Source organism: Triplophysa rosa, linkage group LG19, assembly GCF_024868665.1.
Source record: "Triplophysa rosa linkage group LG19, Trosa_1v2, whole genome shotgun sequence".
In the NCBI taxonomy this organism is placed as follows: Eukaryota; Metazoa; Chordata; class Actinopteri; order Cypriniformes; family Nemacheilidae; genus Triplophysa; species Triplophysa rosa.
Genome location: NC_079908.1, coordinates 6,964,133 through 6,986,924, shown reverse-complemented (window position 1 = coordinate 6,986,924; position 22,792 = coordinate 6,964,133). Strand labels below are relative to the sequence as shown.

The window sequence follows — 22,792 nt, the reverse complement described above, 5'->3', positions numbered from 1 at the left end:
GATGTCACATAGACATTTAGAAGATGTCTGTAAGATGTCAAAGATTTACAATGTATGTAAAACTGCCTTATCTAAGATATTTATCAGATGTTTTTAAACAGCAGATTTCCAGATCTTTAACAGACGTACCTGTGCTATCTGGATTATTTGTGCTGGATGATTCTTTCATTTTTCTTCACATATCGTAGTACAGTAGTCTTTCTTAGTGTTGGAATGAACGTCCAGCTCTGTTGTTCTATCTGTTGTTGACGTGACCTGCATAGAAACAGTTTCTGTATGTTCAAAGTGTGTAAACACATCACACTAACAGCTATTTTCTTACCTCTCTCTCTTTCTCTACCTCACTTTCCTATCCTTTCCTCTAATTTCTTCTTTCGGTCACTCCATCCTTTCTGTTGCCACATCTTTTTTCTGCCATCAATGATCCTGGACTCCTTTTTATCCAACCACGACCTGTCATCTCTCTACTCATTTCTCTTCACAAAACTCTTTCCCTCTATCCCTGTACATCCTTCCTGTCTGTCTGGTCTGGTGTTACTCTGTCATCACGCCCGTGTACATCACTCTACTACATGTGCGTCGATGTCCTCGTTTCCCACTCAGCGGCCCCGTCTCCATCACCGGGCCGCTTGGACAGTCCGTTCTTGAGGCAGCAGCACAGTCCATCCGATTGCAGCCCGTCCCCCTCTCGCACCCCGCCCCATACGCGGCGGCAGCCAGGTTCACCTGGTAGGTACTGGACAGATGTTGCTGAGAGCCACTGCAGCTCGTAGTCACCCACCCCACTGAATTGCCCTTTTTTTGGCTTCCCCACTTTCCATAGCATTCACTTTAGCTGCACTGCACCACAATGAAGCCACTTCTTCCATAGATAGATGGATGAATGAATGAATGAATGAATGAATGGATGGATGGATGGATGGATGATAGGTAGGTAGGTTGGTTGGTTGGTTGGTTGGTTGGTTGGTAGGGATGGATGGATGGATGGATGGATGGATGGATGGATGGATGGATGGATGGATGGATGGATGGATGGATAGATAGATAGATAGATAGATAGATAGATAGATAGATAGATAGATAGATAGATAGATAGATAGGTTGGTTGGTTGGTTGGTTGGTTGGTAGGTTGGTTGGTTGGTTGGTTGGTTGGCTGGCTGGAAGGCAGACAGACAGACAGACAGACAGACAGACAGATAATTAGGTAGATGGATGGATGGATGGATGGATAGGTCGGTCGGTCGGCAGGCAGGCAGGCAGACAGACAGACAGACAGATAGATAATTAGGTAGGTGGATGGATGGATGGATGGATAGATATCTCAGTGTCCATTCCTTCCTCAAGAAGTCTTTGATAGATAGGTAGGTAGGTATGTAGGTAGATTGGTTGGTTGGTTGGTTGGTAGGTAGGTATGGATGGATGGATGGATGGATGGATAGATAGATAGATAGATAGATAGATAGATAGATAGATAGATAGATAGATAGATAGATAGATAGATAGATAATTTGATAGGTAGGTAGGTAGGTAGGTTGGTAGGTAGGTAGGTAGGTTGGCTTGTTGTTAGGCAGGTAGCTAGGTATAGATAGATAGGTAGGTAGGTTGGTTGGTTGGTTGGTTGGTTTGTTGGTAGGTAGGTAGGTAGGTAGGTAGGTAGGTAGGTAGGTTGGTTGGTAGGTAGGTTGGTAGGTAGGGATGGATAGATGGATGGATGGATAGATGGATAGATAGATAGGTTGGTTGGTTGGTTGGTAGGTAGGTTGGTTGGTTGGTTGGTTGGTTGGTTGGTTGGTTGGTTGGTTGGTTGGTTGGTTGGTTGGCTGGCTGGCTGGAAGGCAGACAGACAGACAGACAGACAGACAGACAGACAGACAGACAGACAGACAGACAGATAGACAGATAGATAGATAGATAGATAGATAGATAGATCGATAGATAGATAGATAGATAGATAGATAGATAGATAGATAGATAGATAGATAGATAATTAGGTAGATGGATGGATGGATGGATAGATGATAGAGAGATAGATAGATCGATATCTCAGTGTCCATTCCTTCCTCAAGAAGTCTACTCGATCCACATCCTCATTTTCTCTGGGTCTATAGTCACTATATGTGTTGTGTACTCGTTTTTCGTTCACTTTGTACTTTGCACAGACAACACTGTGTTTGCTATTCTGAAGCTTTACCACGGACGTTTGGACAACTGACATAAACTTATTCTTTTGGTCAAATCTTACCAATGTTATCCTCCCTCATCTCCCCCTCCCTCTCCTCTCCCGCGCTTTCCGATGGATCCCGGCCTCCGTTCCTGCACTTCCTGCCGTCCTCTTGACCTGTGAGTGCCCGACACGACTCGCCGCACGTGACCGTGGTCTCCGAGCACTCGAGGCTTGTGTGCCGGGGACCCTGTGTGACTGTGATATTGTGTGACTTTTGTGAACTTGATCCTGTGGTGTGTTCACTTAAAACAGCAGCACGAGGACAAACGGTGGCCACAGTTATGAGTGCACACTTCACTGCTAATGTGTAAAGTTTATGTAGATTGAAGGAGTGGGAGAATGGTGCCCGACTGTTACCCTGCATTGCTTTCATGAGTTGTGTTATGTCGTGTAAGGTCTTCATTCAGTTGTGATATACTGTAGCATCACATTAAAAGATTCGATTGTATCACTGTATTGTGGTTTTGTTTTCGTTTTGTACTGAATCGTGAGCTGGCTACTCCCAGAAGAAACTTTATAGTTTGGAGGTTGCACTTTCAGACATAATTAGAGTTCTTAAATATGTTTTAAAGGAACAGTTCACCCAAAAATGAAAATTCTGTCTCCATTTACTTACCCTCACGTTGTTCCAAATCTGTATAAATTTCTTTGTTCTGATGAACACAGATAAAGATATTTAGAAGAGTGCTTTTAACCAAACTTAACCAAACCACCATTGACTACCATAGTAGGAAAATTGCTTTGTAACTTTCTTTGTTCTGTTGAACACAATAGAAGATATTTTGAAGAATGTAAGAAAGCAAACAGTTCTGGGACCCCTTTGACTGCCATTGTACATTTTCTTACTATTTTACTCAATGATGACAGGATTTTTATTTTTGGGTGAACTGTACCTTTAAGTATTAAAGTGTAGAGTTATGAAATAAATGTAGTCTAGGTACCTTTGAAGAATTTAATGAGAAACATTTGAGATTACATTAAAATCACTGGAACTAAAAATCTGAGAAGCAGGACAACTTTAATCTCATTGATGCCTATAAGAAATAGCTGAGATATTAAAGAGATTTCATTTGTATTTTTTTTCTCTTGTTGTCTGGTGTGTCCTGTTTGGATTTACTTTAAAATTGCTTGGTAACACTTTACAATAAGGTTGTATTTGTTAACGTTAGTAAATGCATTAAGTAGCAATTAATATATAGTTTTTCAGCGTTTATTAATCTGTGTTAATATCAATACAATTATTCATGTTATTTTATTGTGCATTAACTAATGTAAACAGAAACAACTTGATTTATATCAGTAAATGCTGAAATGAACATGAACTAAAATGGATAAATGCTGTAAAAATATTGTTAATTGTTAGTTCGTGTTAGCTAATGCATGAACTAATCTTAAAAATACAACCTTACTGTAAAATGTTACCAGTCACTTAAACCCAACAAATAAATCACGTAATACAGTATATTGTCTACATTTTACATTGTTTATTTCATATCTTATCTGATATTGACTACTTTTCCCTTGAATCAACTCAATTAATTGAATATTTTTTGACCTGTCAGCTTGTCATGAGATCAAGAGGTCAACCCTTAGTGTTTCTGTATGTATCATTCCATACTGCCATAACACATGACAAATACATGCTTTAGTTCTGTTTATAGTCTATGACACATGTTTGGCATTCTTCTCGCATCAGTGGTGTGAGGAGTGTGTGTGCATGTTGAGAAACTACATGAGCACATTTTGCTCTCTGTGCATTTGTATCTCACTTCCCTGCTTTGACTGTGTTGCGCACGTCACGTGTTGTGTTCATGGCCGTGTTGGCATGTCTGTATTCTGATGTCACATGAGGAGCCGGAGGACACTTCACTCTCTGCCAGACAAAACACTGCTTGCTGTTGTTTTGCACTATTAGCACCTCATTCAGACTGTGTGTAAATGTTGTCGTCGGTGTTGTGATTGATTGACTGGTATCGAGATGTTTGAGGTTGTGGAAGCCCAAGTGTGAAGTTGATCTTTCCTTTGATCTCTCAGATGACTCTACTGAAGGAATTTTGGAGCGCAGCATGACAACCGGATGCAGTCCGATTCCCAAAATCTCCATTCAGGAGGAAAAGGATGACTTTTTCCGAAAGGACTTTGGTAAGTGCTTAAAAACTGAGAGGAACTTTTCTTTATGTTGTTTTTGTTTGTATAAATGAAGAAGATGAAAGTGGTGAAATGTACAATTTTTTTTAAAAACATAATTGAAGTGTAATGACAGGATCTGCAAGTTTAAATTACAAAATTTTGTATTTGTTAGAAATTTCAATCAAATTTTCATATGAAGAGAAAGTATATGATCATACAACAGTCATTCAACCAAAACTGCACGTAAAACCTAAAAAAGTAAGAGACCATTTCAGAGACATTGTTCTGATTTTACAATTTACCATTTATAGGTGTGTGTTTAGGTAACATGATCATTTTTGTTTCATTCTGTGAACTACTAACAATATTTCTCCCGAATTTAAAATAAAAATATTGTTTCTATTTGCATTTCTTTGCAGAAAATAAAAACTGGAGAAAATAACAGAAAAGAACGTTCATATTCACTTTTAAGCAATACAACAGTAAACCCGTGTCCGTGCATGCCGCATCCAGTGTGGACAAAGTTTAAAATTATAATGGGTCCTAATGCGTTTCTAACGTCTTTTGTCGTGTCGCATCGTGCCGGTCGCATCCGGTGTAGACACGGTGTAATTCTTCTAGATGCTTTTTTACATAATAACCTGGATTTTATCACGGTTTTCATCTGTCTTGTAATGCTGTCAGTCTTTCACATTGTTGCTGGATGACTTTGTCACTCCTGAGGTTTGATTTTGTAGAAAAACAACAGACACTGGACCGGAATGAACACAATACATCTAGAAATCAAGATTAAATGTAAATTTGGAATGGTCCCTTCATTTTTTACGTGGCTGTAGATGTCAGCGACCTCACTCGTTCCTCTGCTCTGTCCAGCCTTTGAATCTCCAAAGCAAACCCCAACGCAGGAGTCAGAAATCATCAAGACCCCTGAAAGCATCCCGCCCCAGGTCAACACAGACGACAGCCTGCTAGACCTGTGGGACAGCGGTCCAGCACCTGCTACTGCTCCTTCTCAGGCCGCCCACATCATGGACCTGATGGAGGACACCCCAGAGCCTCATCTCGCCGGCTCCTCCCCCAGCCTCCCGCAGCCGCTCATGAGCTTCGACGAGGTACCTGATGCCCCCTACTGCACCACCACAGAAGACGATCCCTCCAGTCTGGTGGATGTGGCCGGACCGGACCAGATGACCCTGAGTTACCAGCAGGCTCTCCAGCATGCGTCTGGGTCTGACAGTCAAGAGATGGATGACGGACAGCTGCTGTTGACCAATGGAGACTCGCTGCTCAAAGAAGGGACCCAGGTCAGTTATCATTGTGCTTTTTTATTAAATGGAAAGTCTGCGTGTCATTCAAAACCTGTGTGTAATTTTCCTTCTGTGGAACACAAAAGAAGATATATTGAGAAACGTCTATATAATAGAAGTCAATGAGGGTCAGTGTTGTTTGGCTACCAACATTCATCAAAATACCTTCTTTTGTGTTCTGCAGAAGAAAGTTATTATAGTGAGTAAATGATGAAAGTATTTTTATTTTAAGTAAACATTTGTTCTTCATCTTTATTTGCCTTGTATATTATTTACTTGGCCACTAGATGGCGGCATTTACTTTATACCATTATTAGTGTACTGTTGAAGCTGTGGATAGAATAAAAAACATTCGATATAATTAAAATATGTTATTGGTTAGCACCCACTACACCTGTTATCCTATATTTTACTGTGGTTTGCGTTTGCAGTGAGTTTTAAGCAGTTGTTTGTTTGTGTCTATGCAGGCAAGTGAAGGCTATTTCAGCCAATCACAGGAGGAGGATTTCGCCCAGTCAGATGACTGCACTGCAAAAGTGAATCCAACACCAGTTTTTTACAACAAACCACCAGGTGAGATTACAGCAATTAAAAAGAAATATGAAATGTTTTTTATCCTCAGATGTTTTGAAATTGTAAAATGGAGACATTACAGCGGACAGATTAGGGCTGTAACAATATCAGATTTTCACGATGAGATTATTGTGACAAAAATACTTATGTATAATGCATTAAAATAATAATAGTAAATTATTAAATAATCATCTTAATTCATCTTTCAGTGATTCACACCTAAAATATGAGTGTCCCTTAAGGAGAAAATGAAAAGTGCAAAATCACCAAGCAGATTTGCTCTGAATTATTTACAATAATAACAAACGTGCTTATAAAACCATATCCAGGGTTATAAATCTCAAAGTTTTTAACAATACCTGTGCATTGCAGCAGCACTAAAGCAAACCATAACTTACTATGGTAGTTTATTCCATACTAGAAGATGTTATTGTGAAAAAATTACATTTTAAAATACCTTGTGTACATGTTTCTCATATTATTGGTCCATTTCCCCAAAAAAGAACATATGCAGAGTTTGGTTCCAAAACGCGATAAACGGCATAAAAAAAAGAGTTTCCGCCAAAATCATTATTGTATCAGTTCGGTATTGAAAAGTCACTTTTTAATTTTACGCAAAATGCGATATCCGCCGTGTTATTCTGTTTTTTCCAAACCGCAATATACACCAGTCTCACTTCTCTGCAGAATGCGATATATCCGCTCAACCAATCACAGCACACCATTCCACGCATTGTAAACAGTAATGGCGGCGCTCTGCATAGAGGGTATGCACGTGTCTGTCTTCACTTTCCCACATGAACACGCCTGCTTGAGTGGTAAAACACTGGGCAAAATGAAGGGTTACAATATCATTAAACGCAATTCCGCGCAACATTTCAAGTGTCTAAGAACACATGATTTATTTGTAAGTCATCAGGTAGTCGTAAGGATCACCGTCGAGTCCAGCTGCTTGTAGTTTCAGCAAATAATTGCGTGTTTTAGTCCCGTTTTTTTGTTCCTCCTATTGAATGCAGCCATTTTGCCTTAGTTTTACCACTCAAGGGAGCGTGTTCACGTGGGAAAGTGATGTCAATGCATACCCTCTATACGGTCGGCTCCTACTTTCCCTGATCTACTTTGTACTTTGTGTTCGACAAACAAACAAACAAAAAGAATCATTTTGACGGCATTGATGAGCCTGTGCTGGTTTCTGCGGTGGGGAAGAAACGTAAGACATCGAAATCTAATCATTTACGTGAGGAGATTAAGAAGACGAGGCACTAATTTATAGCATTAAAAAGATGACCTGTTTGAATTCTGATTGAATGTATTTTTAGTACATGTATTTTCAACAGTTTCAATATGAAAAATAACTTTTATATTGATTCAATGGATTTATTGCATTTTGAAAAAAAATTGTTATGGATTTGGGTTTTTATAATAAATCTTTTAAAATCAAAATTTGGATTTGAATTTTTTATGTTACTAGAACCTAAAGATGCTATGTGAAACTTTGAAACAGAAAATAGTGGTTTTCATCTTGCCACTTTCTTTGTAAAGAAAACACATTTTTACTCAAATTAATCAAAATGGATTTATAGCGTTTTGGAACCAAACTCTTCATATTCTGTACATAGGATGCATTCTTGTATTCCATTTGCTGTTTTTGCGTTTATTGTGGTCTAATGTAAACATGCACTAGATGGATATTTAGGCCATTACTGTATATATCCAAAGTGCAACATTTAAATATCGCAAAAATAAATCATTATTATTAGTCACTCTTTATTTTTGTCGCTGGGTTTTGCAAATATTTAACCAATGAAAAGTCTCAAAAAGTGCTTGGCAGCTTTGACAACACAGTATTTAATCATTTTAAAAGTCTTGAAAAACAACAAATTTGGACTTTCAAGGTTTCGGAAAGGACAGCGACAATATTACTGTATATGTTATGTTAAAAATAGTTCAACTTTTGTCATATATTGCAGTTTTTAAACACTTGGCTGGCTTAATGAATCTGAAGGTGGAACTAAGCATATTTACACATCTAAATGAACGTTGTTTATATTAGCAACAGTACATCGCCTTTAATGTGCTTGTAAACACACATTCGTTTTATTTCCATTGCAGGCATCTTGTGTAAACAGCCTTTGTGTCTGCTAAATGTTTGTTTTGTCAACATTGTGGAGTAGGCTAGCATATAGATAATCCCAAAGCTAACACATGAATTTAAAGCCACAAAGCTCTGACAATATTGCACGTTCGCTTTTTCTGCAGGTGTGCTGTAATTATCCTGACACAAACAATAAGAAAAAGACGAAAATAAAGTGATTTCCATTCGAGATCATTTAATAAGATGTCTGTCTTGTGCCACAGAAATCGACATCACATGCTGGGATACAGACCCCGTGATGGAAGATGACGATTAGGAGCGACGCAGTGAAGAAACCTTACAGAATGACAAACATTACAGAAGTCTTGCATCAAAAATGTTTTAGCAAAAAAAAAAACGTTAGCCACCGAAGAAAAGGCCTCGGGTTATTGTTAAAGATGCCGGTGGGTATGAGCACTCTCGGTTTGCGTGTGTGTGCGTGAATGTGTTTCTTATTTATTTGGTTTCTATTTTGTTGCTATGCCGAGTATAGCACAGTGTGTATCTAGCGCTCACCTGTGACCTATCGACTCCCTGTGCCTAACAGGTGTGTGTAGTAGCAGATTTGGTTATATATCACGTCTCTTTAAATCAAGTTCCCTCAAGTTTACAGCTTCATGGTTGTGATCTTGGTTGAACTTCTCACCAATGTTAAATGTTCAGGCAGGTGCTTTGTTGAATCACGCAACGTGTATGAGTGCTACGCCTAGACTCGGTTGGTCAGGGCCGGTTTAACCTTCTTATTTAAGTCAAAAGGCATGTCAGAACTAGATTTTAGCTTTAGTCGAGTGCCACTCAGTTTTAGGAAAAACAAAAAAATGACGGGGTTTATGTGATTACGAAACAATTTTGTGTTGTGCCAATTATTTTCAGTTTGTTGACGTTGTTGGTGTAAGCCATTTAGGACTTTAGCCAGATGGCATATGTATATTTTGACTACATATGAGAACATTGTGTATAAACAATGGCATTCAGATTTTTGTCTTTTTTTTGGAACAACTGCAATAGATTTTGCTTTGATTTGTTATCAAACGTAGGCAATAACAGTCGTACGTGACTAAGTTGGAACTTTTTTTGTTATATCGACCGGTGTGCATATGATGTAAGCGCGTGTAGTTTAACAAAAACAGGCCGCTGGAAGAGTTTTTCGGGATGGTTAGGCCAAAAATATACTCAACGCAAGTACAAAACGAAACGCCTGCCATTGCAAGTTTGTACTACCTACTTAACATTCATTTTAAAGGAACCGTTGTCATAATGCAACCTTCAAAATTTTAGCCATTAAAACATAGATATTACTCAGGTAGCTAGCTAAAAACATACTAAACTTGCATACCTAGATTGTTTATGTGGATGCCTGCTATAGCGTCCCTAGTGGCAGTACGGAGAATGCAATGCCTATTTTGTGTTACAAATTGCGTTTATATCAGCATGCAGCGACTAGTGAAATAAAGCTTGTGTGCTAAGAAGCGTTTGCATTTGCGTATTTGCGTAGAGTATGTTACAGGCCTTAGTTTACTTGAGACTTAGACTTTTAAACATGGTTTTAAATGAACTTCGTGATCCAACATGAGGAATTGTTTATTGTTAGTTAATGTTAGCTAATTAACTAATGTCAACAAATACAACTTTATGTAAAGTGTTACCGAAATCACTTATCACACATTCTAAGCCACTGTAACCCCATCGTGTAAATTGAGTATTATTAATATGAACATGAACAATACTTTTTATTGTTTTATTTTGAGTCACCGTTGAATTACTCATGCTTATTCTGGGACATCAGACTGATGTGACCAGCATGTTGTTGATGTGCCTCCAATTATTGTAAAACTTCCAAATGAGATCTGTAAGTTTATAAGTTGTGTCTCTTACTATGGTAAACACGTTTTACTCAAAGATAATAGCAGGGACACAACCCATGGTGGTCTAGGGGTCTGTATGTTTCAAGGGCATATCTCTCAAACTCCATGACCTGTCAACTTTGTTTTACTGGCCCACTGTCCTAGCCTCGACTGTCCTTCGTCTTCCTTAGTATGATCATTTTGAAGGCCACGTCCTTGTTCAACCTTATTATTACAACTTGTGACAATGACTGTATTGCAAAAAAAGTGAAAGAAGCGAGCAATAAGACTAAACCAATGTAGTATTGTTGTGTAAATAGCTCTACTTGTGTGTGTTGATTTTGTGCTCATGTAAACTGTACTACAGACACTAACTTGTATGGATTCACAGCCCAACGGTCAACAGTTGGTATGCGTTTGGACTGGGTTTCTTTGGTGAGACCAAAGAAGAGATCGCTCAGTATGAAAGCTGGTGATGTTTTTTGGTGGGAGGTGACCTGCATCTTTAACAGTAACTTTGCCCCTTTTGAAATGACTTCAGTGTAACTTGTTCACCCTCCAACCTCCTCAGTAGTGATTATTATTCTCTTTCGCCCTCAAACTACTAGGAGATTACTACAATAATACTACTACTACTACTATTACCATTAATATTACTGTTCTACTACAAACATGTCTTCTCTGCCCCTGAAGCAAGGCTTAGCAACTCCTGAAAGTTCTCTCTCTCTGTTTTTTTTTTTATAATATTTTTTCTCTCTTCCCTTTTCCGTCCGCTTCTCACACGCTGTTTTTGAAACAAGCACAAGAATTTTGTGACATGCCATGTGCTTATGTATGTTAATAAAAGACTTTAAAATCCTTCTAAAAACCCCTCTTTGTCTTTTAAACCGAACACAAACGGTTACAGACAGAAAAGTAAAAACGCTGTCGTAAGTTTTTCGTAACTCAGTTTTATTATTAAGAGCTCATTGGCACTCACTGCCTCAATATGTGTATTGTGTATTTTTTTTATAAACAAACCAAAAATCCTCACGAGTATGGAGATACATAGCAGCTATGAAGTAATATGCAGCTCCGGTTGTTGTGTGTCTTCACACAAGCACACGTGGCATGCTACGTGAACATTGCATGATGGTACACTTTCACAGTTTGCCATTCACAGAAAATATGATTTCTAGAAAGTCAATCAAAACCAAATTAAGTATAAATAGAGGCAGTTGTGCTCTATATCAAAACAACAAAAAAGAAAAACTCAAAACAGATTAGGCAGATGGTCTCATAATGATGGCACTTTCCACGAATAGATTACAAAGTGCTTGTCGCTAAGTTGAACACTTCTTTCTCAACATATGTTCGGTGAAAAGACGCTCAGATAGCACACATACTTCTTGGAGATGTCTATTTGATGTTTTTTTATTGTTAGCTCATCTACAATACGTCTCTGAGACGTTTCCTGTCAGACATCTTAAAGATGTCTGTAAGATGTTTATGATTTAGAATTGATGTAAAACGGACTTTTCTAAGACGTTTATCAGATGTTTTTATACAGCAGATGTTTTCCAGATCTCTAGCAGACATCTTACATGTGTATCTGTGCTCTCTGGGCTTGCTTTACATTCTTATAGGAACTCTTTAAGTGTTCAGTCATTTTAAATGAGGTTTAAATTGTTTTGCAATCCTTACATTAGCCTTACATTTCCTTTTCAGCAGTAAACAAACTTAAAAAGAGCCTGAAAGTATAAAATTAAAATAAGAAAGTGCCCAACCGGGAACAATTTTGGAAAGTGTGATGGTTGAAAATTCAGCCTATGAAAAAAGATAAGTTGGACTGCAGTCACTGTGATGTGGGAAACAGCTACACATTACATTTTTGTAAGTCATCATTTGTTTTACTACAATAAAGTGACGCTCAGATTGTCAAAATAATTTTGTTTGACCATGTTTCAAATTGTAGAAGGCAGTTAAGGTCAAGACTGAGGTGAGGGCAAATATTTGATTTTGTTACCAATGTATTCAATGTGCTCAAAACAAAACATTATGCTTTAAAAAGCAGACAGCAAAGCTCTACCCAAAATGGCTTTTATGGAAATTCGTCGCCGTTTCCCTCAGGACACCTTTGTTATGCAATAGGTCTCAAATATGCTAAATCACGTCTCATCGTGGACGTGAGAATTCTGTGTACCCGGTGCAGCGATGGTACTGTTCACTTCATCTGTGTAAACACATTCACACGCTCGGCTGCGGTCGCTTAGCAACACATTGCTGGAGGAGATGTGCCTTGTTGTGATGTAACAGAATAAATGAAAACAGATGGGAAAACAATCACGTTATAAACAAAACTCCATTAAACTCGGCATACTTTTGGGCTGTGGACACATTTAGAGAACGATTTTAAATGACGGGTTAGATTAAGGTGCAATAAATTTGCAAAAACAAATGCGTTATTTTGTTGATTGTCTTTGCAGTTTTGTATTCAGCCTGTGCAAACTGATTGACAGTTGGCCGCAGGACGTTCTAGCCCACTTATTTGTGAAGCATTGATAACATGGTCATATTTTACAATGCATTGAAATCCCAACAAAATGAACTGAATAGGCCTGTTCTTATTTATTATCATTAACTTGTATTCATTGGATTTTAATAAAGAAATAAATTCAGAATAAGTGCTTTCAATGCTATTGATACGGGACTCCGTTATGCTTTTGTTTCGTTTTTTTTACGTGATCTCCACAAGTACGCATTTCATGTCCGCCATGAACCAATGACGTCACCATGACATTAAAAGCATGATGCACAAATACGCATCTACATCGGCCACTAATTGCTTTTCCACATTTCTAAAATGGATCCTGTTTCAATCAAACGTCATCCGAGAGCATCAAGCACACGCATGAAAACCGCGTTACGCGCCGGGAAAACGACAAAGGCAGTCATTAGATGGATTGAGGTAGAGTTGTTTAAGGGCACGGAAACATAATGGCAAATGATGGCAATAAAAGAAAAACCTAAAAGCTTTTCACAATGCAGCAATCACCACACAGATGAGAAATAACAGGCAGGCTAGCTTTGCTCAAAGAGGAGGTCCTGAATGTTACAGCCGCAACACAAGCAGGGAGTGAAGTGGACAACTTTGCGTAGTATGAAAATGTTATGACATTCTCAATACCCGTTCATTGGTCATTATAACTAAGGCTCTTTCATTCGAGAGGTTCAATGTTATCGAAAAAAATTGTTATTCATACAGTGACTCAGAAAGAGTAAAAAAATAAAAAATAAAAGTCCGTTTCTCTCTGTGTACCCAATTGGACTCATGAATTGAAATAGGACGTTTTCCTCATTTGAGGACTACGCACATTTCTATTGTCATTTTTAGGGCCCGTTCGCACCTAAAAAAACGCGTGAAAAACGAAAGTTTTTGCAAAAAATCGTTGTTTTTTCAAAGCGCTCGTGAGCTCGTGGCCTCTGCCCGTTGCTAAGCAACCATGAGCCGCGCTCGCCGTGAAGACGAGAAGGTTCCGGCAAAGGATAATGGATGCTCAGCACCTAAAATCCATTGCAAGAACTCTGCTACTAGATTATGTTGTGATCATCTGTTCCTCATCTTGGCTGAGGTGAAGCTGATTGGTTGGTTCTTGTCACATGACCTGCAGTGCGCTTGCGTCATTCTAAAAAGTTGTAATATTTTGAACTCGCTGCAACGCTTGCCGCGCTTTTACGCTTAAAAAACGAACTTGCGCGCGCAAAAGACGCAAAATGTGAACGGTCAGCTCGGAAGGATTTGCAGTCTGTTATGGTAAGCTTCAGTCTAAAATCCGTCTAGAAAAGAGTTTGTTTCACACAAAATTCAGGTTTTAAAACATGTACATTGAAAGATTGTTTTCATGTTGTTTCACAGTTTATAAAACGATGCTTTTCACAGTTCAGCAGCATTGGGTAGCTACAGTACGACCGCTGTTATTTCGCTATGCTCTAAGTTATCCCCAGTTTGGTAGGGTTTGAAATGTCATTTGTGTTATATCTGCGAGCCACAGATGAGAAGTGAGGATGTGAGGGGCAAGGCGTTGGTGGGCTGCAGACGACTCCCGGGAGCCATGGCAACAGCGTTCACATAATAGCTGCTGCTCTGCATCAGGCAGAGATGCCACAGAGAGGACGAGTAAAAAAAGAGAACATGATGGATCAAAACCTCTCTCTTTCTCAAATACAATATAGAACATCCTCTCACGCTATTTGGACCCCAAGTCTCAAAACATTCAAAAACTTGTACGACAAGGTCTGTTTCGCGACACAAGCAGGGTCTCAAACTGCTGTGCTTCGGCCCAAAAGTGGAAAGGCCGTGGGCAAACCATAATGTTGATCCAAACCTCGGAGGCCCCGCAAGCCTAAGTCTGTGCGAGTCCGGCCCTCGCGGGGCATCGTGGAAATAGCAGATGCTTGAGGCTCTACTGGCATGTTGTTGTGGTTGAGGTCCATGGCGGACAGGAGGTGTCCGAGCGAGTCCCATCGTCTAGTGGACGGCAGGCGTATGAGGGAGGAGTAGCCATGATGGGGAAACACAGTCATGGGAGCCAGCTTGCTGGTCTCGGGCTCCTGGTGTACCCTGGAGGACCGGGTTGTTGGTTTGGTGTAAGTTCCACCTCTAGGGTCAGCCAGAACTTCACTGTAAGGGGGTGGTGGGTCCTCCATCAGTACGGCTTCTTCGTAGCAAGGGGGTTTACCGAAGACATCTGTGTCTGCTGAGAAAAAAAAACATGGTTCTTGAGTAACTTCAAGTTTATTGCAAACTGCACAAAAAAATCAAATATATATATATTTTTTAATTTGCATTTTTTTAGATGCTTTGATTCAAAGCGACTTAGAGTGCATTCAAGTTATACATGTTACCAGTGTGTGTTTAAAGATGCAATGCTCTATAAAATGAGCAACAGAAACAAGGTGAGATTTGCAGAAAACGTAAAAGGGATATCCCTTAAAGGGATTCTGTCATGAATTACTCCCCACAAGTTGTTCCAAACCTGCATACATTTCTTTGTTCTGCGGAACACTACTATGGTAGTCAATGATGTCCCAGAAATGTCAGTTGCTAACATTTTTGTTTGTGTTCATCCAAACAAAGAAATGTATACAGGTATTGTACAACTTGAGGGTAGGTAAATGATGACAGAAGTTTCATTTTTGGGTGGAGTATCTTTTTTAAAATGCATATAGTGCACCAATTTTTTCCAAAATGGCGGGCATCACTTAAAAGTAATATGCAAAAAGCAGACATCACCTTCAGATAAATAACCTCCGAAATTCATTTTATCAGAGGACATTAGACAACATTATTGACGTCTTTGTATATTTTAACATGGGGGTTGAGCAACTGCAGAGCTTTTATCGTGTTCTCCAAGGTCACATCTCATTCCAAGATGAAAGCCTGGATGGCACCGATTTTCTCCTGTGGAGAAGTGATAAACTAGCATACTGCGGTCAGAGATAAGAATGTGTTTGGCTGTGATCTAAAGTGTTTTTCCTATCAGTGCGTTTTGTCAGAATTAGTCTCGCGTAACCTTACCGAAGGTCTGGGAACTTTGGCCACTTTCTTTGGTCAAGGCCGCAAGAGGACATTTGTATACCAATCACGTTTCGTTTTGTGCCGCGTCATGTTTAGAGGCGTGGAAATGTCCCCACAGTAACAGACTAGTGTACTTTCACGATAGTGTCAGAAGTTAATAGCAACAACAATGTTTATGAGTTTATGCCGTGAACCTCGCATACTTTTATGAATTTAGCGTTTTGTCGACCGTGATGAATACTTATTGCAACCGATGCAAACACAACAGCTTACTGCTTCGATCAGACAGATTCATGTTGTTTCCAGGCGGACCGTTAAAGAATGCGACATTCACGTCTCCCGGAAATCCTGTAGAATTCAACCAATCAATGACGACTTTGAACGTGCTGACTGACTGAAGTGTTTCCAAGTAAGTTTGCCTTATGCATCAGACGTTAAGCCAGCGGTCCGTGGGCGTGACGTCTGAGGCTGAGACTGTCAGAATGGAAGTTGAAGGCCAGCTGAAGAGTCTTTGGAGTATCAGTGTTATCGGGCAGCACTTTGCTTATTGGCTCTTATGTTCTTATGCAGGACTGCAGCAAATGAAGAAAGGGGTACAGTTTTAAAAATTACTCATGTTGTTCTAAACCTGTATGTGACTCTTTCTTCTGTGGTACACAAAAGAAGATATTTTGAGAAGTATCTATCTCTAACATTTCCTGTGGAAAAATACTAATGTGTTGTGGGAGGTTGGCACAACAAGGTGTTCTTTGTGCTTGTAACCGTATTAATATGTGGTTGTCATGATGTCACTGTTACTTAGTTGCACATATAAGCAAAAGAAATAGTGATGCTTGTAAATGCTGCTAACTAAACAATTCATAATTATTTTTATTGATTTATATCGTCGCAACGAAGCGAAAAAGTGACGACATCTTAGTCCTGTGTCTACGGAGCCCCTTAAGGGACATGGTGGTGAAAAAAATATGAAAGGGAACAGAAAAATATTTTTCAAAGCTATTGCATATTTCGCAAAACTTTCGCGTTCCCCGGAGATACACTGAGTTCCCTCGCAAAAATGTTGCGTTCTCTCGCAAATACTGTATATTTGCGTTATCTGGCAAAACTTTTGCATTTTCTCGCAAAACATTCTGCGAGTTCGGATAAACACTTCAGGTTTAATGTCCCGCTGGCAGAGTTTCAGACTAGATCCATACAATTGATAAAGGAGCGGTTCATATAGTCACAGATTCCAGTACCAATAACTCTTGAGCTTAACGTTGTTATAACACAAATGACACATCTTTCCTTAAACAACGATCTACAACCTAATCTTCCTCAAAACGAGACATAAAATAAATCGATCTCTCAATGAGCAGGCGACAGGACATGGACAAAGGGATCGTCTGCAAAGTGACTTCAAACCTGAAAAGCGTTACTACAGAAATAGTAATTAACTTCAATGTTACACTGTAGTGTCACCAAATTCAGTGTACACATCAATGCTTTCCTGCTGATTTTAAACTGAATTTCGTTACACTACAGTATGTAACATTGAAGTTAATTACTATTTCTGTATAGTAGCCTAATGCTTGTCGGGTTTTGCACTTTGCAGACGATCCCTTCGGTCCCTTGTAGCTTGTTGTTTACATTACATGGAATGAGGTGTCATTTGTGTTATAACAACGGTTAGCTCACGAGTTATTTGTTCGGGAATCTACTATATATATGAATCAGCAACCTCACCGCTAGATGCCGCTAAATTTCATGCACTGGACCTTTAAATGGATAGTTCACTCGAAAACGTAGATTCTTTCAGTACTTCACTTCAATGTCATTTCAAACATGTATGACTTTTTTCCTTTGCAAAACACAAAAGATATTTTGAAGCAATATTGAACCAACATTAAAACAACATTGGCACCAATTGACTTCCATTGTATGGAGACAAAACCACTAAGACACTTATAATATATAATATCTTATAATATCTTATTTTGTGTTTCACATAAGAAAGAGCCAAATACAGATTTTGAATGACTTAAGGATAAATAAATACCAAATTTTTTGGTGAACTATCCCTTTAAGGTCAGAGAATTTATTGGTACTGTAGACAATTGAGATGTTAATTGTATAACCGTTTAAGCATGAACTATATATTTTAAACAAATTATATAAAAAACATTGGGAAAACTAACTAATAGTTGTTATCATACATATCTTTGTAAAACAACCCGATGTTCTCATACAGTATGGTGCCAAAAGCATCAGAATGGGCAAAATAAGGATGTTGTACAGTAGTACAGCGTGTCTTCAAGAGCCAAATTCTTTCTTACTCTCACTCTTTTATGTGCTGACTTATTACTGAGACTCTGTTTTTACGGGTGGTCATCTGTCCTGTGTGTCTGGCACAGGTTTAAAGGGGCATTCTTCGCTCATGGTCAGGGATCCACCGTCTCTGGCAGTCTGCCTGACTATAGTCCGGCTCCAACTCACCTCCTGTACTCTTCTGCCTCCACAACACCCACAAATCACTGTTACCATGTTATAAATGAAAGAATGTGTGTCACACTGCCAGCACTGGGCGAGGTATTGCGATTTTTTCATGAGAAGATCCTTTAGGGCTTTGTTAATGGTGACACAGCAGGTCTAAAGTGATGAAGGTGTAGCCTTCTCCTGGTTTGGGTACTGGATTCAGATGCTCCATGTTTGGAAGGTTGGATGGTGGTTTGTCCAACGTTTTAAAGGAATAGTTCACCCAAAAATAAAAATGATTTCCCTCACGTGGTTCAAAACCTGGCTGTATATGACTCTTTCTTTAAGAAATGTCTCTGTGGTTTTGTGTCCATACAATGGAAGTCAATAGGGCCAATGGTGTTACAACAGGGTGTAACGTTGTAACAACGTTTTTCTAAACATATTTTGTGTTTCACAGAAGAAAGAAGGTCATACAGGTTCGGAATGACATGAGGGTGAGTAAACATTTTGGGGGAAATTATTCCTTTAAAAGTTTCTTAAAGGCTGTATAAGCATGCAATTTTAGAAAAAGTAAACAGCCTCAAAGCTAACAGAGATAACCTCAAATTCACAAAACTCCATTTTGATTTATTGGCATGTGCTTTAAAAGTATTGATCATCTCTAAAAAAAAGTGGTGGGCTAAATAAAACTATATAAACATGAACCGAACACATCCCCTCTGTCAATTATAGTTTGCTCCATGTGCTGAGCTTTTCAACTTCCTACCTTCCGGGCTGTTCCAGTTTCCTTGAGGGAGGGTGTGGGTCACAGGCACCTGTGGGGACATCATCTGAAGCGGTGGGCAGAACTGAGACTGTTCTCTCGGAGGATACCCCCCTCCACCGCAGTCCAAAGGCTCCATCTCCAGAGCCCGCAGACACTGTTCTCTTAATATCTCTTCACGACGGCGCTTCAGTTTGCGCTGGGCGAAGCTGCAAAAGCAGCAGAGCATGACAATGAGAGCCCAGATCAGCCAGAAGCCGGCAAAGCACGCCAAAAACGTATAGGTGCCCTGCGACATCACCATGATGAACACCTCGATGAAGTTTGGGCCCTCCAGGATCCAGTGGAAAAGATTCAAAGTCTTAGTGCTGTTCACGTCGCTGTTGGAAAGTTCACTCACCGAGTCTCAATTCAACACATATTTCTACATCGTCTTTGTATCAATCCTGTTGTTTAACAGCATGAAGCGTTTATCCAGAAGTTGGTGGAGGTCATTTTTTCAAAGCTAACCAACCTAAAGGTTCCCACAGGCCGGAGGTCAAAGACAGGTGACCTGACTTTACTCAGAACAACCGTGCTGTCACAGCATTCCAGGAAATTTCAAGATGTCATGAAAACGCAAACGCAAGGAGGAACTTTGCAAAGATCCACTAGGGGAACTGAATAACCGCAGGTCCTCTTTCCCGACAGCTGGTGCAATGAGGGAATGTTAACTTCTCGCAGCGTCCCGGTCTCCTCCTGTGTTGCGATCCTCCGCTGAGCAGATCAGGACTCTTTAGATCTCCGGAGGATGTCGGCAGTCACGCTGCTCAACAAAGAGATAGAACATAGAAGGGGGCAGCCGTCATAAGTTATGAACTTGTCATATTTTCAAAACAGATATTTTACGCACGACGGCCCATTTCGTAATTAACCCCAGCTGTTCAAGCACAATAACTTTAGGGGGTAGGTATCAATTTCATCAAAGTGACACAGTTTTCCATGTAACCAAACACAATGCGGAGTGTGAGGGAATGGTGTCAACAGCATACGCTGATGTGTTTTGAGACTTCAGCTACTTGAACATTAATGATGGCTTTCAACATGCACCTCTTCGGATGTTAATGATAGCTTTCAACGGGCGACAAATAAATATGCCATTACGGCTATGATTAAGACGAGTTACGTAAGCAGCTTCGAGCACACACACTTTCACATCTCTATCCAAAAAAAGATTGGCAACCTTGGGGAAGGAGATAAACTCTGTCCCGTCATGACCTTTTCTCTTTGATGGTCTCACTATGTGCTTATTCATTTCTGATTGCCATACACACTGCCTAAATATTGATCAGTCGTGTCATTTTGGAGGACATGCCCTATGGATTATCTCTCTTTACATTGAAAATGCAGTGTCATACCGGCTGTACATACTTTGATAACTGCTCAAGGTTAGAAGAAATGGTAAAGAGAGCTCCGTCAAACACTGGATCTCATTATATGAATGAATGAGGAGAAGACTGTCATCACCTGTTACTTAACCAAGCAGGAACATGCCTTTGCTTAACCTCAATGACACTCCCTATTAACACAGCTTATTATTATATAAATAATATAATATATATAAACCCTACATTATATATTTGAATTATTATTTTTTGTTTTATATTCGCAAAAATAATATAGTAAAGAAATAATAATAGCATCATATATTTAATTAATTATATATTCAAATCTATTACATATTTTATAAACGAGTTTTATTATTATTATATTAGCACAAACAATCATAAATAATACGAAATATTTGATCAACAACAAGTTGTTAATATTATTATTAAAGCATGGGAAATGCTGGCTTTCATGTTAAACCAGAAATCAACTGTCTGAAATCTTTGAAGAGTTCAAATGTCTAATCCGTAATCACACAATAAATTAATACATTTCGATCAATAAATAAGCAATTCATGGCGCGTTTGCGTGGATATTTGTGGAAAATACGTGCGCAATAGGTGATGACAGATAAACGCCATATTACAGCCTATTTCATTGAACGCAGATGACAATATTCAAGGACACCAGAATGTCCATTATAAACCCTCGCACACAAGTAAACAGTCTTCATTGCGCATATTAAACAGCATGCATAACTTAAACATTTGTATTTGATCATCATTTCAACGTGTGACAATAAATGTACTGTATTAAAATTCATTTAAGGCACTTACGTGATGTGCATCCTCCAGTCACGATGAGTTGATGTTCAGACCCGTGACACGTTGTAATGGGTTGGACGTGATAAAGTTGTCTCACCGCAGCGCGCTCAATAGCGTTCACTAGTGTTTACCTGAATAAACAGAAAGCGTTTGCCGTTTTCGTGATACCTGCAATTCACGCGCGTCATGAAACGCCCACACTGGCAGTCCGCGCGCGACGCGCTGCTGTCACGAGCGCTCGCTGCTTCACATTGAGGATAACGGTTCAACAAATAGACGCGCGTCAAATTTCGCTCCTCCTTTTTAACAGCCTGGACCACAAAGCTGTGGCAGCGTCACGGTTTTGTCTGAATAGGGTTTTTTGTCTGGTGTGGTCGTGGTTATGACGCGGTTGCGTTTGCTCGGTCAAATGTGCAAACTTCTGCACATCAGTGTGTAAGACACTTACATCAAAGTGTGTCAGTGTCTCTCATTGGATGAAAAAAGGCAGGTCATTTACATGAACTACTCAAGATTTCATACAGAATATGATCAAAATAGTGCGAATACAGGACAGAACATGTGAAAGAAAGCATGCTCAAGAACATTTCTATTGAATTTAACATGTGTAAGAAAGAACACTTAACAAAAGTCAGAACATACTCAGATTATTGAAAAAAACAACATTTGTGTACTTTGTAAAGGTAAGAACATACTCAAGGACATTTTGACTAGAGAGTAATGTGTAGGAACACTTTGCAAATGTATAAACATTTTCGGTAACACTTTAGTATGGGGACCAAGTCTCACTAGTTGCTTATAGCATGCCTATTATTAGCATTTTGGCTATTTATAAAGCACATATTCTGTGACCGTATTCTACATCCCTGATCCTACCCAATACCTATACCTAACAACGACCTCACTAACTAGTAATAAGCAACCGATTATATAACCGATTGATAATAGCTATTGTAATGTTATTGCAAGGACATTTTTTGATCATTTTGATAAAACGATAAGCATATTATATATAAAGTTTAAGAATGTTTCCTGTTAGCTTACTATTATAAAGTACAATTCATGCAAATGATCTTGAGCATGTTTCTGTTCTTTGATAAATCTTCAAAAAAAAAGAAAATGTGGTCACTTTTCTTTGTGGTCCAGTTCTCGCAGTTATCAACATTATGTAATTGCTAAACATTAATAAAACATTATAAAATTGTTGCTATAGAAATGTTTTACTTACTGTACATTGCAGGATGTCACTATTAGGATTCAAAATGACCAAAACATGTTCTTGCAAAAACGTTAAAATAGCAGTTTATCAACATTATGTAATTGCAAAACGTCAATAAAACATTATCGAATTGTTGGCATCATTATTTTTCTGTACTGTATCTGTGCTGTATAGTGTTACGTCTGTAAAAGCATTGCTATGACAACATGCAAGCACTGCAGCAGCTTTCACTGTGAAATCATTGCTTATATCATTGCTGCCATATTGCTACCGCTTGCGCCATTACAGTGCGGCTGTGGATTAGATGCATGTTATAGAAAAGACATGATTGGCTATGCTGTTATTTACCTCAGAGCAATGTTTGTGCACTTCACATCAGTACTTCTGGACTC

At 39.1% G+C, this 22,792-nt stretch overlaps 2 protein-coding genes across 8 annotated transcripts in view; one reads left to right on the top strand and one right to left on the bottom strand.

The window, feature by feature from the left end:
• Nucleotides 1-11,080, top strand: part of dbn1 (drebrin 1) — an 89,389-nt gene extending 78,309 nt beyond the window's left edge. For 3 of the 6 annotated variants that reach the window (XM_057359549.1, XM_057359550.1, XM_057359548.1), the window contains exons 11-15: nucleotides 604-729; nucleotides 4,259-4,366; nucleotides 5,228-5,658; nucleotides 6,129-6,234; nucleotides 8,593-11,080. In XM_057359549.1, the coding sequence (XP_057215532.1) occupies nucleotides 604-729; nucleotides 4,259-4,366; nucleotides 5,228-5,658; nucleotides 6,129-6,234; nucleotides 8,593-8,645 (824 nt within the window). In that variant the 3' untranslated portion in view covers nucleotides 8,646-11,080. The remainder of the gene's footprint in view (nucleotides 1-603; nucleotides 730-4,258; nucleotides 4,367-5,227; nucleotides 5,659-6,128; nucleotides 6,235-8,592) is intronic. The other 3 variants (XM_057359551.1, XM_057359554.1, XM_057359553.1) reach the window with 3 other exon arrangements.
• Nucleotides 10,919-21,528, bottom strand: LOC130569732 (proline-rich protein 7). 2 transcript variants are annotated; one of them, XM_057359555.1, is made up of 3 exons: nucleotides 21,194-21,528; nucleotides 18,993-19,794; nucleotides 10,919-14,948 (listed from the first exon to the last, which is right to left on the bottom strand). In XM_057359555.1, the coding sequence occupies exons 2-3, from the start codon at nucleotides 19,291-19,293 to the stop codon at nucleotides 14,512-14,514; spliced, it is 738 nt and encodes a 245-aa protein (XP_057215538.1). In that variant the 5' UTR covers nucleotides 19,294-19,794; nucleotides 21,194-21,528; the 3' UTR covers nucleotides 10,919-14,511. The 2 variants fall into 2 exon arrangements, with proteins under 2 accessions (XP_057215538.1, XP_057215539.1); XM_057359556.1 differs by having other exon boundaries at nucleotides 10,919-14,945.
• Nucleotides 21,529-22,792: the final 1,264 nt, after the last annotated feature.

What these genes read in the sequence shown, in the direction of transcription:
- LOC130569732 (XM_057359555.1), bottom strand. Translation starts at nt 19,293, where the DNA reads ATGGTGATGTCGCAGGGCACCTATACGTTTTTGGCGTGCTTTGCCGGC. An exon ending in AAACTGGAACAGCCCGGAAG is followed by an intron (nt 14,949 to 18,992) that starts GTAGGAAGTTGA and finishes TTTTTTTCTCAG; the next exon opens with CAGACACAGATGTCTTCGGT.